General features: G+C 38.1%; 1 protein-coding gene across 1 annotated transcript in view; it reads right to left on the bottom strand.

Moving 5' to 3' along the window:
• The window catches only part of MRPS5 (mitochondrial ribosomal protein S5), a gene marked incomplete at its 5' end in the record, with an annotated part of 37327 nt that extends 21818 nt beyond the window's left edge, over positions 1 to 15509 (bottom strand). The window contains 3 exons of the mRNA XM_008941072.1: positions 4071 to 4304; positions 4611 to 4736; positions 15309 to 15509. Coding sequence (XP_008939320.1) covers positions 4071 to 4304; positions 4611 to 4736; positions 15309 to 15509 — 561 coding nt within the window. The remainder of the gene's footprint in view (positions 1 to 4070; positions 4305 to 4610; positions 4737 to 15308) is intronic.
• Positions 15510 to 15726: the final 217 nt, after the last annotated feature.

Genomic DNA, 15726 nt, shown 5'->3' on the forward strand with positions numbered 1-15726 from the left:
CCAACTGCAGAAATGCTATGAAAAATAACTATGCAGAGCGTGTTATGAAAACAGTATGTTTTGGGTTTTCACTGGCTTGCAGTGTAAATTGCCTTCTTTCCTAAGTACTGCTCTAAAACTGTAAATGAAACCCAAATTTCATATATCACACAAAGGCTGTAAATTATTAAAAAATAAAAAAGTAAATTACCAAGTGGGCCACTTACATCATGACCAAACTATAACTCAATATTGTTCAGGGTATTTTGAAGCCTATATTGGACAATCAACAGGGATTCAAAGGAATTGCAAATATTTCTTGAGACATATTTCTGTAAAATTCCAGAGAGGGAAAAAAAAACAAAACAAGGCATAGCCACTTCAAATAATCAATATTCACATAGCCAGGTTGGGTTTTTTTTCCCTCTTTCAATTTCAAATTCTGCCTGAAAAAAATATTGTTGCAATCAAAGACAATTACAGCATCATTTATTCTGTCTAGAAACAGCTATGGTGTTTTGCATTGTGAAATGAAAGGAGCTTCTGTGTCACTCCTGTGCTCAAGCAGTAATCATCACAAGGGTAATGACACACTGAACACAGAGCTCTGCTCAGGAGAACATTACTTATTCAGCTCTGAGTACTGAGCATCCTTTTCGCTGCACAGAACGTGATGAAGTTTCTGCTCTGTCATTAGAAGGGACTTGAAAGAAGTAAGATTCCTTGAAATGTCTTACAGCATTGAGGGGGAGGAAGGAGGAAGAATATTGGAGAGCTCTAGGCATGACATAGACATCTATATGTACTGCCTCCAAAGACAGCACAAACCCTTGCAAACTGCAGCCCAGATCTTACCCACAGGCCTGCACCCTGACACATGCTCTAAGAGAAGGCAGCAAGCAAACCCCTTAGGGCTGGCTTTCAGCAATCCCACGAGCACTTCTCAGCAGAAAGAGAAGCAGGCAAAAATCCTGCAAATCACAGTTACTGCCAAAAAGATCCCATCTTCTCCGTTTCAAAACCTGATGCACACACAAACATCTGAATATAAATGGAAAATATTTGGTTTTGTGCAATTGAGATAATACTTGTAATTGATCTACGTTTTAAAACAGATACATTTTCCACAAGGAGTATCCCATTATCAGCTTGGTTGAGGAAAAAAAAAAAAACTGCTGACTTTGAAAACAGCTCAGAAAAATGCAACATCTTGGTAGAAGCAAAATAGACAAGTGATCCTTCCAAACTCCTGCTTTTCCAATTTATCTCATTAAAAAGAGGTAGTATAACATAGAAGACCGGTGTTAATTAGAGCACTTAATATGTATTTGGTGTAGCTACAGTAAAATTCTGGACAAAAACTGAAAACAGTATGATGGTGAAGAACTGGGGACTCATTTCTTCACCAAACATTGCTTTATGATTTACACATGACCTCCAAGATGATTATAAACATGATCATCTAGGCACAGTTTAGGTATGTTAGTCTACAAGAAGTATCCTTCTCACTCACAGTAGAGAATACAAATGCCAAAAGCCACCCTGTTCCCCCTCTCAGGCCTCCTTGGTTTCAAAGAAACACCATAAACTCAGAAGAAAAATAATTTTATTTCCAACTGAAAAATACTGGGTTTTCTCTACTCCTAGCTCGCACTGCAAGTAAAGATGCAATGGAAGAAGATACCCCTGAAAGAATGGAGCACAGAGAATCACAGCATGTCCCCAGTCTGATTCTTTTTTTTTTTTAATGTACTGGTCAATTGCAAACAAATTTGTCCTGTGTTGAAGGCTAAAACCATCCAGGTCTCCAAACACTTCCTGTATCTGTTTTCACTAGAAAACAGAAATGCTGCTGAGAGGAAACTACAGCATATGCTCAACCCCCATTTGTTACCAGAGAATCTAATACCAGACTGCCAGGAAGGGCAGAACTGCAGAATCTCAACCAGAACTCATTCTTGCTTGGACACCAGGGAATCCAGCCATGCCACAGTCTAGAGACAAAAGGATTCATTTGGTGTGGTGGTTTCAGATTTCCTCTCCTATCACCTTGACAGTGCTTTGCACACAGCCCAGTTCCCAGTTCCCCTGCAAAATCATTCATTCTCCAAATAAAAAGATGCTGAAAGAACTATGGGGACCTGAAAATCCCTGCAATTTTAATCAGATTAAAAGGACATTAGTATATATTAATCAGAAACTGTTTTTATCTCAAGCACATTTAGAATGTGAGCTGATAGTTTCATTTTCCTATTTTGATTGCAGTACCCTTTCTTCTTTTTGGCAGAACTTGACCTAACTTCCTACAGCCTCCACATAGCAAATTTTAATGCAAGTAATCAACATCAAGAGTATCAGCCAAAAGCAAACTCAAGGAAAACATCGGATATTAAAATTCATGCATGCATAAATGTTGTTTCCAATTGCTGACATTTCTTTTAGTGGAATAAACTACTTGAAAATATATTTGAATTTAAGAACAACAGAGTCTTTCTTGTGTTCAAAGTATGAAACCATGAAATTTTCTTGGCTTTCTCTACATTCACCAGTAATTTATGGAGAATTTGGAACAATTCATTCATTTCTCAAATCTCCTGTTTTTCAGTTGTAAGATTCAGTGACAGCCTGCAAAGTCCAGGGTCACATCATACCTTCCAGGGGATATTTGCTTTCAAGATAATAGAATGAAACAGAGAAGTAAATAAAGGAAATCTTTCATTTGTATATTGCAGTATTATGATGATATTAAAATAGAATGACTTGTTCTTGAAATTGAAGACAAGAAGTACTAAAGGAGATTGGCAGGCAAGCTCTCCTTAAATTCACTAGGTAAATCTGAGGGAAACAGTATCTCAGACACTACAGCAACAGAAGACACAAAATCACCTATACCAGCTACAGGAAAGGAAAACCTGGGAAGGGACCAGAGAAGTAGTAGATAGCAACAAGGGCATGAATTGGTAAAGCAGAAAGCTACAAAAATGACAGCATGGCTTCAATCTACAAGCAGTTGATCACACTGGATCATACAACAATTTTCACATAATTAATGAAGGATCTAAGAAAAATAATGCTATCACTACCCTATGGCTTGGTTCAAAGCATGTCTTAATTTTTAATTAACGACTAACACAATGTAACCAGAAAATATACACAGATAGAAAGAAATTACTAAACAAAGCTCCAGGCAGAATGAGGAGCAAAGGTGACTGCCAGAAGAACAAACAATATAACTGTGATTCCATGCACGTAATTTTCCCTTTATGCTGGAACATATGTTGCAGCAAGTCAAGATCCAAGCTTGCAAAGAGAGCTCTGAAACCATGAACAAGCTTAACATTTAGAAGGACTGCAAGAAGCCTGAAACAACAGTGCTAGAAAACATAAACTGTCTTTCACAGCTCATCTTACTATGAAAGCCTACAGAAAGATGACAATCAACAAATGACAATACAAGCATCATTAAGTACTTCAGAATAAAAAAAAGGATTAAACTTCTAAACGTTGAACAAAGCTACTATGGGATGTCTAGTGGTCTGAATAACAGCACCATAAAAAAAGTTAAGGTCAACTATCCATTCTATGTATAGGACTTCTAATTTCACTATGACATTTAATTAGGCAGCAAATAAGTAAACAACTTCTATTAGCTACAAACTACATCTTCTTTAACCATATATCATTATTTGAACTAGGAAAAAAACCCCTGATTTATCCTTTAAGAAACCATAAAAAGAACATGGCTAGATTTCAAACTCAAGACAGTTGATGTTGAACACTGAAAAAGATTTCCATACTCCAAGACTCCTGTAACAGTCTACAACATGTACTCTGCAATACAGTATAACATCACACAGTCTGTAATTCAATACAATAGCCTCACAGCTATATTAAACTAAGCACTGATTTAACAAATTCACTTGTGCTAGCACAACTTCTTTTCATTTAGCTGCCTTGCTTCATGTATAGGCACATAAAAGAGAAGTACAAAACTGATTTACAAATCCTAGGAAAGGTTAGGATCACACTTTCTCTGAGCCCCTTATCAGAAAGGCTAAGCAAGACTAACATAGACAAATCAGTTTTCTTACCTCCATTAGGACCTGGGTCAGGAGGATCCAGAAGGACACCTCCCCAACACTTTCCACTCCATCCTCCTTCTCTCTTAACTTTTAGTTTTCTTTTCTTCTCCCATGTATCTCTCTGCTGAACAAGTTCAGACTGAATTCTCTCTTGTTCTTCTTTTTTTCGTTGGGTAACTGTCTGGACTCTCCCACTTTGCATCACAGGAGCATTAAGACCAGGCCAAAGGAAACCAGAACGTCCTTAAAAAATAACAGAAAAAAAAAGTTTTATGCTAAATTAGGACTGAAACTCTGTACACTGGAAAACTGTAGCAAAATGGAAGGTTCTCATATATTTCAAGCATATTTTATGATACTGAATTTATATTCAAAACCCAAGAATAACATTAAACAATTATATCAGGATTAATAAAAAAAAACACAAAACAACAAAAAATCTCAAGCAGTTCTGACACCACAGAAAATAACAGCAATTTATCAATTTATTAAATCAAGAAACACTATACACAAAAATGTCAAGACATGTTTTCAGCCCCTTATTTGTACCTTCACCAATCTCCTGGCCTCTATTGAGATTCTTCCTTAGCCTTTTCTTCCTTCTCTTTCCTCTTCCTTTCTTTACTCCCACACCAGTCTCTGCCAAAGCTCCTTTCCATAGCTCATCAGCTGTCACTGAAATAAAAAAGCTTTCATAATTAATGTACAAGTACAACTTATATTGAACTGAAGCTGAACAAAAAAAAAAAAACCAACTTGAGATGTTAACTCTTGCTTGATATTTGCTGAAATTTAAACTGTAGGAGGAATGCCTTGCTAAGAAAGTGATTTCCTACTATGTGTATACGTATCTGGTGCAGAGATGTGCCCTTGATGATTGCAATCAGATAGGCAGCCAGCCAGGTGCATGGTTTTAAAAAGGATTTTCAAAATCGAGTTAAAGGCAAACATTTCTAACCAGTAAGGTATTAATTCCCAGTTCATTAATATAAAATAATTCATTAGTAACTCAGAGTAGCAATTACCTGTAAGCACTTATCGAAAGACAAATATCAATAACAATCAACTTGAATCACTCCTAAAAATATCCAAGGGTTAGCCTGCTTTAAAAACCCACAAAACAAGAATTTAACTCACAACATAACTATGCTGCTGTTCTCATGTTCTGAAAAAAACCAAGGTCCCCCTTACTGCCTGTATAGATGCACAGTAATGGAAAGAGGATGGCATGTAAGACACTTCCAACAGCCTCATCACAGAGCTCAGGCTTTGGTCAGGCCTCCTCACTCCATGGCTGTCTACAGGACATCCACTGTCTTAAGATGTTTCACCAATATATGACAGCATGACTTTGGGAGTATGCATTTAGTAGTTAACTTCACACTATTTGCCCAACTAATAGAAATATAGCATATCCACATAACAAACTACACCAGAAGGAAACTGATGATGTGAAGAAGGCAGCAGAGATGCTATTTCATCCAGTTGGTTCAGACAAGAAGGCCATCTCCACAGAACACACAAGTGTCACCAGAGGTATATTTGCAGATTAATGCTATTACATGTTTCACCCAGGAGCAATGTTGCTATGGCAATTTATATCTCTGGCCTCCTCTGATTAGAATTTTCTTTATTTAAACTAGACTAAAAAAGGCAGTAGACATTTTTAACCAGGGGAACTAAATAGCTATGCTCATATCGCTGCAGCTTCCCATCAGTAATTCACCTTTTTTTTAGATTAATGCATGTAATTTCATGCATAAAATGCATAAATCCTGTTCCACAGACTGGCAAATGCATTGAAAGTGGGGAAGCTCTGCCACATTGACAACATGGTGAGGGACAGGACCTATCAACAATTTCCAGAGCTACCATTAAGTGCCCAGGTTTCTTTTTGTACTGAATAAATTTTAGTCCCTGTAAAAAAGAAATTCCTCTCTGAAATGATGTTCTCTTTTCTAGGCATTCAAGCAAACCCTACTGTCCAGAGGTTTATGGTTAAAAAAAATCCCACAAACAGTAACTGTACCAAATGGCTTGAAACCAGCATCTGAGCTGTCAGCCATTAAAAAAAAATTTCCAGCTGATTACAACAAACTGATACATGTAGCTTTGTGCTAAAAGAAAAAAAACGTATCTTCAGCTGCACAGAGCTCACCAAAGGAAGTCTATTGCTGACTCAGCATGTTACTTTCACTGAAAGGCAAACTGATAGGTACTAGAATGTCTACAATTAATGAATATTACCCTAAGACAACAGTGCATTAAGGTTCAGTATAAAAAAGACTGGTGATGCAGATGTAGGTAATGCATGATGCAGTGTTTCATGTTCTCAAGTGGAGTACAGGACTGATGGAATGCTGATGATCAATCCTGTTATGTTTCTTAGCTTATTCAGAAAACATTGTATAATAAGCAATTGCTTTTTTTTAATCATAATCCTGCTAGCCTGGAAACGTGTCGTCATAATAAAGGTATTTAAATTTTTCTTTGCAAGCTTATTTTTAATCTGGAGAAGTTCCCCAATCCACTGCAGCTTGTGTGGTCTCACAACAGATAATAACAGCTACAGGGGAGCAAGAAGCAGTTGAGAGAAAAGAACAGGGAGCTGTGATATACCAAAAAAATACCCAAACCCAGTGCTTTGAGCTGTACTCTAAATAGCTGTACAATAAGATCACTTAATCCCAATAGAGGAAAGTACCAAGAATCACAGAGTAAGGAGACTGTATAGTACCAAAGGAGAGCAGTCAATGCCAACAGATCCAGTGAGATGAGGTCAGAGTGAGTCAAGTTTTGGCCTCAAGCACCACAAAAATTCTGACAAAATTAGAACCAGATGAAAACGTCACATTTGGTACCAAAGTGCAGTTCATCTAATCAGTCTATAATAAGATCATGTGTTTGGAAGGCAGCTGAACTTAATGAAACACATCAGAAGCCTGCCGGCTACGGAGCCGAGTTCTTTATAAGATGGCAGATGTCACGCTGACTTTAAGACAAAGTGACAAGAATGAAATGTGAAAAGGATAGGATGGAGTCAAGATGATTACAATGGTGGAGACATTGCTGATAACAGACAGACAACACAGCAGCAAAGAAAAAAAAAAAATCTGACCATAAGAAAGGTCAATCCGAGATGGCAGCAAAGCACCAAGATGACTAGAGAGCACACACAGAGGCAAGAGAAATGTCTTGCAGGGGAGGAAATAACCCCAGCCAGAAATGAGGATCACTCTGCTGCTTTTCACACTGAGAGACTTTGTGCCTACTCTGCTCTGTGGCCTTACCTTCATTTTGCCTTTGTAAAAAGCATTCCTCCATGGTTAAAATACACCCAGTCATAAAAGCCACCACACACTTCCAGTCAGTTACCAAAACACACATAGCTACTAACTGAGAAAATTAAAATCTTATATAGAAAGGATTTTATTTTATGGCCTAGAAAAAGATTCATACTGAATTTTGCTGAAAGCAGGCTTTATGCAGGCTGATTACCAACAACCACTAATAGTAAGTTTGTATAAGGTAATAAAATAATGTATATGTATAATGGTAAGTTTGATACCACTCCATTTTGCTTAACCTGCATAAAAGATGCCTCTAATATTTTGAAGATTATTTGGTTTTGTGTCTTCTTACACTATCTGTGAACTTCAGGAATCAGACAGCCCTAGGGCTACTTCAGAGGAAGATAAATATTAGATCACACCTCGGTAACTCACAAGTATTACCAAAAAAACTTGCTGTAAACCATAGCAGAAAACAGCATCCTAGATCCTGGCAAACTGTGAGTAAAAGCAGATTTTTTTGCTTCCTGCAAGATGAGTTCTCAGCTTGCCTCAAATATAAACTACAAAAAAAGACCAACAGCACTGAAGGGAATAAAAGGAGAAGAAAGAATCAACTTTGACAAAACAGCTAAGTAGGTTCAATAATTCCACTTACAAGCAATTTTTCCTTAAGATTTTTGGTCACAAATAACCTTGTGGCAGCACAGCAGCAGAGATCTGGAGACACTGATATTAATGATATAATAAAAAAACCTAAGAACATGCTGTAATAAACACGCTTCTTTTGATATCCTGTTTGTCCACTAACGCTGTCCTGGTTTGACTTAGAACTAATTCTGTTCAGTGATTTCACTATCCACTAAGTCTCTTCTAAGTAACTATGCTTTCTGAAGATAATGGCATGTTTTTGCAGACAATGACTGCTTCTAGAACTGATAACACTTGATGTTTCCAGTTACTGCTAAGGACTGGTGTGCAGAAAGGCTCCTGCTTATACTTGCTCCTATAGACACCAAGGTCACTGCTCAATCTTGGGTACCATGTTGGGGAGCTGTGAAGTGAAAAGCCCCATCTGCAGGGAGGAGTGGACAGGACAGGTGACCTTATACTGACCAAGGAGAGATCCCATCCCATATCCATCATATTCAGTATAAAGCTGAGCGACTACAAGGGTTAAGAGCTCTGCTTCAATGGCCATGTCTGAGGACTGTTCATTCTGCTTTTGGTCCCAATCTGTGCATTCCTGAATCCAGATCCAGAATCCAGCTCCTGTCTACCACAGAGTTCAGGCTGGGACTTCCCCAGTGCCTGCCCTGCAGCACCAGTGGTGAGTTGACATAATTCCCATTGAGGGGCTGGGTTTGATAGTGGGTTTGAGTGTAGCTGTACATGTTTCTTTTACTGTTCTTGTTTTCATTAAAGCTGTTTTAGTTTTCCAATCCATACATCTCTCTCCCTTATTCCCTTTCTCTTCCCCTCTGGGAAAGGAATCTGGATTACAAGAGAGCATGTGACATGCATCTAACGGCCAGCCCAGCACTTTACTCTTGACAAATGCCATTGCCTCCATGCATGTATATTACCTTAAAGAATTTATTAAGGTCTTTTCAATCACTAACATTCTCTTCTAGGTTCCAACTTATAATAAATGCCATTACCTCCATGCATGTATATATAAAAGACCTTAAAGAATTTATTAAGGTCTTTTCAATCACTAACATTCTCTTCTAGGTTCCAACTTATAATACATATTAGCAAATGAATTCTAAAAATGTATGATATTCCAACCCCTTTCCCAATGGGTCTGCCACTATCCCCAAACAATAAAAGGATTTGGAAAAAATACTTGATACACACGAAACATGAAAGAGCATCTGCAAAGGGAATGTGCTGCTTACGCTTTCTGTTACAAACTGCATGATAAATTACTCAGTCTAGGCTCAGCTGCTTAATGACAACAAGGAGACAGATTTTCTCAGGGGCAGGTCAAAGACTTAAAAATCAACCCCTCTCAGAACCAAGCCTCACAAACCTCACTAAAGTCAAGCTCAGAGGGCATTTCCTCGACCTTGTCTTCTCTGATAAACACATGCTTATCTATTCACAAAAAAAGAGAATGCACTCATGTCAGATCATTTATATGGGCCCAAAAGCAGCCAATCAAATTCATAGGAAAAAAAAGCCACCTAGAGATGTAAGTTCAAAAATTTCCACATCACAAATCAGAATACTCTGATTTTTTTCCTAAGGAAGCATCCCTGCATGCTCATCCAATTCTTACTCTCCTCCAACAGCATCAGCGGCTGTTGGAGGCAGGATGCCCAGCTAGATGGACATTTGGTCTAATGAGCCAAGGTTTCTCTCCTGTCCTAGAAGTTCTTGCTCCTCTAAGACACTGCTGTAAGGCATAGTCTTCACATGCAGTACCTATTGGTTTTGAAAGACATTTCTGAAAACATTTCTGAAAACGCAGCATGGACTCCTTAAGTTTTCAGAAAACACAGATTTTTGTCACCTCACCACAAGTGAAAGCACTGAGGACTGATTAAGAATAGGCCAAGCATTAATCAGGTATGAAAAGCCACTGATGGAACTCTGCTTAGAGCTGGTGTCTAGGTCTAGCTAAAATAGGATGAGATTGGGGAAAATAATATGTCATTTATTTATATAACTCTGCCTCCTAGAAGTTCCAGTTACAGAACAAGACATCATTGTAGATGTGAAAAACAAACCCACATCCACTCTTCTCTTCTCTGACATGGTTGTACTTGCAAAAGTCTCCTGTTATGGCAAACATTTTAAGGATGGACATCACTGATAAGAACTATGCAATTGTACATTAGACAGTAAAAAGTCTGGTCATGCTCCAGCCAGCTTATAAACAAATTCTTCACTACTGAGAATTGCATTTCAGTATTTGTTCTGAACAGGCAAAGCTGGGAGAGAGGCCAGTCTGTCAGTGTTCACAAACAACTAGTATTAAGGCAGTCTTCTAAAGCAGGATGTGCTACACGTTCAGAAAGTTAATGCAGTTAATCTTTATAACACTTTGATTATATAGCTAGATTCTAATACTGGTATTAAGGAAAACACAGCAGTCCACTCACTTTTAAATTACACAAGTTCTCAGTGACAACTCCATTGCTAAGAAATTGATATGCCATCAAATCACATCAATCTGCAAAATGACCAAATAAGATGCCTCTATGTATTAAGTTTGGTACTTTGGGTTCCAGTCACAATTTCCAAGCTAAACAAGGGGCTTTTCTATAATGCCCCAAATCAATTACTGACAAGCAAGACAAATATGCCAATTCAAGAAAAAAGTTATTTAGAAAAATTAGAGAACACAGACAAACACTTTACACATTGAGCATATTTCCATGTGGCCATCAGAACCCTCTACCATAAAAGCAAAACTTCTTTTCCTTTGACAAATTGTGGGCAGCACTTCAGCTCTGCATCTCTTGTAAAAATTCTGCAGCTGTACATTCAACACGTAGCTGCTCACAGTATTTCAACACTTAAAGTGGCACTGGACGTTAACTTGATTCTGCCAGTGCACCATTTGAGATACTTAAGGATCACTCACCACAGTGAAGATGTACTTAAGAGAAGTAATAGACCCCAGTGCTGCAGCATCTAAACAAAAATTATGTTCTCTACCTGTGCACAGCATACTGTCATGGTGGGTACTTTCCATCTGGACTCCTGAAGCACTTTCTCTCCTGCTAGGCACAGTAATCTTGAGACTAGCAGGTATCTCTCTCTAATTTCTGAGACACTAACCTTAAGCTTTAACTAGATACAAAGCCTGAAAAGTTCACAATAATTTGCAGTCTTAAGCACGTATGTGGTTTATCTTCCATTCATTTTACTGTCTCCTTGTATAACTATAGCTTCCTGAAGCTTCACTTTTGACTACATAATTAGCAAAAAATCTCAGACTTTTTTTGATTATATGCGGTTTTATCAGGAAAAAAAGTGGCATATGGAAAGTATGAAACAAAGAACAAGCCAGGACAAAGGCACTGAAATGATGTTTAAAATTATTCAAAGAATTACCTGGGAACAAAGGAAAAAAAATTAAAACATGACTCCCAAAACACTCAATCCACCTGCTTTACTGGTGCTAAATTATTAAATCACTAAAATTGAAGTTATGAAAATAAATTGTTGCTTCTCCTCTAGTGCCACCTTGTACATTTAAGTGAAATTCAACTCCTCATGTTGAATACTGTACAAGGAGTGAAATGCATTAGATTCACAGAAAAAAAAAAAATTACGTTACAAGGGATTTCAGGAAGTCCTTGATACAATTTCACACTCAAAGCCGAGCCAACCTCAAAGCTAAAATCAACTTCAGGATTAGGTGAGGATGGCCAGAGACTTGCTCGGTCATCATTTTTCATATCTCTAGTAAGAGAAATTTCATAACCTCTCTAAACTCCCACCCTGGTTCCCTGTTAGACCACCCTCAGGATGAAAACCTTTTTCCGACTGTATAACTAGAATTTTCCTTCATCTAACTCACGTTCACTGTCCTTTTCTGTTTGCCTAACCACCTCAGAAAAGTGTGTCTCTTGTCTTCTTTAGAAACATAAAGTCATTTGGGCTTGAAGGAACCATAGGATTTCACTGACTCCAACCTCTAGCTCAAGCACTGACTCTACCTCCAACTGATTCAAAAGCACAGAATAACAGAAAATCTAAGATACCAATTAGCTAAATGGATCTCTTTTATACATTTGAAGCAGCAAATTGATTTACATCTACAATCAGGTTGCCAAGAGACCACTTGCACAAAAAAATTTTTTTTTGTTCTCACATACACTCAGATGCACAATACACGTTGAGAAAATTATGCTAGCTAGGTTTGGATGATTGGGGTCAAAATTAACTCCTGTGGCTAGGAGACAGCCAAACTCAAGAAAGTATTCATGACAAATCTGTGTGCTTCCACTGCCTTCAGGAATAACAGCCCATATATTTCAACCCAATTCTATTATTATAATATTTAATGAGTCTTTATCTCACATTTTCCTCTTCTACAGGTCAGACAAATACATATACTTATTCCATAAAACATACAGCACTTTTTATCAATGTTTCTCAAAACCTGAGGCTTAAACACCCATTAGAGAGAATGTAAATGTACTGAGAGGCATCTGGGATCTGCCCTGCCCACTCAGACAAAAGTTGGACTGAAATAGGCACAAGAAAGACATTAGCTGCAAATACCAGGTCTGGTATTTGAGACACATTGAAAAAGGAAGCAAGACTTTTCAGAGGAAGCTATTTATTTTTCAAACACGATCAGAGAAACCTCAGGTCTCTCCACATCTCTAAATAAGCAAGTAAAATTGCTAAGTAAGTGGAAAATTAACTGCTTCCCATAATGGGGAGGGGGAAAAGGGGAAAGGAGGGAGGGACAGAAGCTAAGGCTGGAATAACAAGATAATTTTAAATTATTTCATATAAACTTGCTTAAATATGTCATAGGACAAGAATAAACCCTTGTGTATGTATTTGTGTCAGAGCTGCAGGAGACAGCTATTTGGGTAAGGACCACAGGCTGCCTAGGACAATTGAATTCCTCCTATTTAAATGAATTCTGCCAATTTAAATGAGTTAAACTGTTTTTAACAGTTAAGTTGAAGGTACTGATGACCCTACTAACTAAAAGGTTGTTAATATTTTTAAAAGTATGATGGAAGAGAAGTAAACCTTCACTAATGAGATAGACAAGTATAGTCACAGTCACCTTTCTCAGTCACTAAGGACTGTCACTCGGTCGATATTTCACTTGAAACTCTTTCACATAAAAAGGTCATATCTGCATTTTTAATGTTACCACTTCTGAAGCAACTGTACTGCTAGAGGATATAAGTGATTTATACTGTTAATATCTACTTCATTTGAATTTTGAAGATTTTAGTTTTTACTTCTTTAAGAGAAACTGTTCTTAGAATAACTGTACTTTGAAATACAAACCACTCAGTCTTCTGAATGTGATGGCTACTGTCTCTGCTGAATATATAAAGGAAGGACACTTAAATTCTTCCAAATTGTTACAGCTTATTTAATAAGCCAATAGGTTTATGTAGTTTGACTAAATATAACTTGGTTAAAATTTTATTAAGTCAAACAATGAGGATGTCATCACAACAAACATTTTTAATTCAGTCATCTAACAAACATTTTTAATTAAGTCATCTAACAAGACAGCTGGCAAAATTCCTGGTAAAACAGAGCTCATCTAGACTTTGTGAATCTGAATGTAAGCATAATTAAGGAAACAATCTAACCTACAAATTGCAATCACATTGCAATCACTTGCAGTACTATATTTTAAATTTAAGATGATAAACAAAATAGCAACCATGCTTAGCTTCTTACGTATTCTTATCTTGTGACTGCCTGGGGGCCTAAGAAAAAGTTCTAGATGAATTTTTTCTGCAGTTGGCATTTTCAGAAAACCTTTACCATGCAGACCTGGTTCATGTTGCAGCCTTTTGCAGATCTTTTGAGATGTCTCTACCCTCAGTTGTCAGAAAGCAGTCAACATTTACTGGATAAGCCAAACAGCCATCATGACTGTTCATATCCCATTGCTTCGGCAAATGGAAAGAAACCAAATTACAGCATTCTGCCACTCAGATGTTGAGAAGAATAGGAAGAGACCACCAGTTCTGAAAGACTGACTTTGCAGTGCTCTTATAGTATAGGTATTATAAGCTATCAAAGAACCTTGATTCTCAAATCGCTGCAGTTATAGAGATTATGTTCTTACTATTCCTTCTCTTCCTCTATGGGATAAGGAACCACAAAAGAGGTGGAATGGCCCCTCAGCTATTCACAGTCCCAAGCATGAATTTAAACAGCCATCATTTCTCAGTTAGGTTAAGCACGTGTGTAATTCCTTCCAGGACTGGAGGGAAATACTGCAGCTGGACAGACAATTAGCAGGACATTAGCAACAGTTTTGGACTAACATATAACCACATTTTAGCGAAGTGCTGGGGTTAAACCCCCAGCCCTGAATGAGAGCTGGTAGATGGATGATGCCCACAACCAGGACCCTCCTGTTTTGTTTTCACTCAGGGTCTGGCCAGCCTTGGGTGGGAACCAACTAGGAGATGACCACCAGGTGCCTCCACCTTTCACATTAACCTGGAGGCGTGGCAAGAAGCCACCACTATAAGAACTGACTCTGCTTGAAGTGCAGTTGGGTGGCCTGTCCACACAGTGCATGTGGTGTGGGGGTTCTGGCAATTGAAAGGGCTCCCCAGCTCTTCATAGGACATGGAGCTCCCAGGACAGCGTGGCAAGATGATCAGACTGATCACCTGGGTCCTTCCATCTACCATGGCATGGTTCCAGAGTCAGCTCACTCCCTTCTGCACACCCTATGCAGTGAGTGAATGTGTTGACTTATTCCTCCTTACAGTGGTCTGGCATGTTGGGTCCTTTGTCTATGATTTAAGAGTGGATGGAGGACTTTGGCTGCTGGTCTGCCTGTTGATGATAATATCCTTCTTTGTCAGGCAAGCAGTCAGCAGAAGACTTAGTTATTTCATTTTTGAGACAGCACAGCCTGAACAGTATGTCTTGCCTGCAGCTCAAAAATCATTTAGAAAATAAACACACAATTTATGTTCTTAATAAAGGAGTAGGAAACAGAGGTAAAGGTGTCTCCTCCCAATCCATTCAATGACAAATATCAGATGGATTCACTGTGACATAAAGCAAACCCATGCTTGCTATTAGAAGATAATAAACTGACCTTGTGCACTTCTGCCAATAGCTGTAGTTACTTGTCTTCTAAGATTAGAGTTGTAACTAGAGTAGATACAAAAACTACATAGGTTTTCATGGCTGTACCTCTCCAAAGCAATGCTGTCTTTTCTTCTTTGGTTTACTATAGACAATTTTAATCCAACTCAAGACTTACATGTATTGAAGAAACTGCTTGATCTGCGTTGCTCAAATGTCACAGTCCGGGGGGCAGAGATGGAACACCTTGTTTGGAAAGCCCATGCCAGGCTAGAATAGGAACAGCAACTCCCTTTCACTGGCACTGAAGCAAACCCTGAGAATGAAGATAAGATAGAAAGGTGTTTATATACAGGACCTCTTGGTACCACAGCATTTCCTGCAAAAAACATACACCTAAAGGAAAAACAGTAAAGTTTACTCATGCAGTGTAGTTTCCATAGGGAATCAGACTTGAACTTTTTGTTGTTAAGTGCAAAGCAAGCTGCAGAAGGTGTGTGTGCATAGGTAATATTGAAATAGAAAATGCCACAAAAAGGCGACTAGAAGGGCTTCTAATGTATTGCTGACAGTGAGAATACACCCTCAAAAAGGAG

Source organism: Merops nubicus, unplaced genomic scaffold, assembly GCF_000691845.1.
Source record: "Merops nubicus isolate BGI_N331 unplaced genomic scaffold, ASM69184v1 scaffold8610, whole genome shotgun sequence".
NCBI lineage: Eukaryota > Metazoa > Chordata > Aves > Coraciiformes > Meropidae > Merops > Merops nubicus.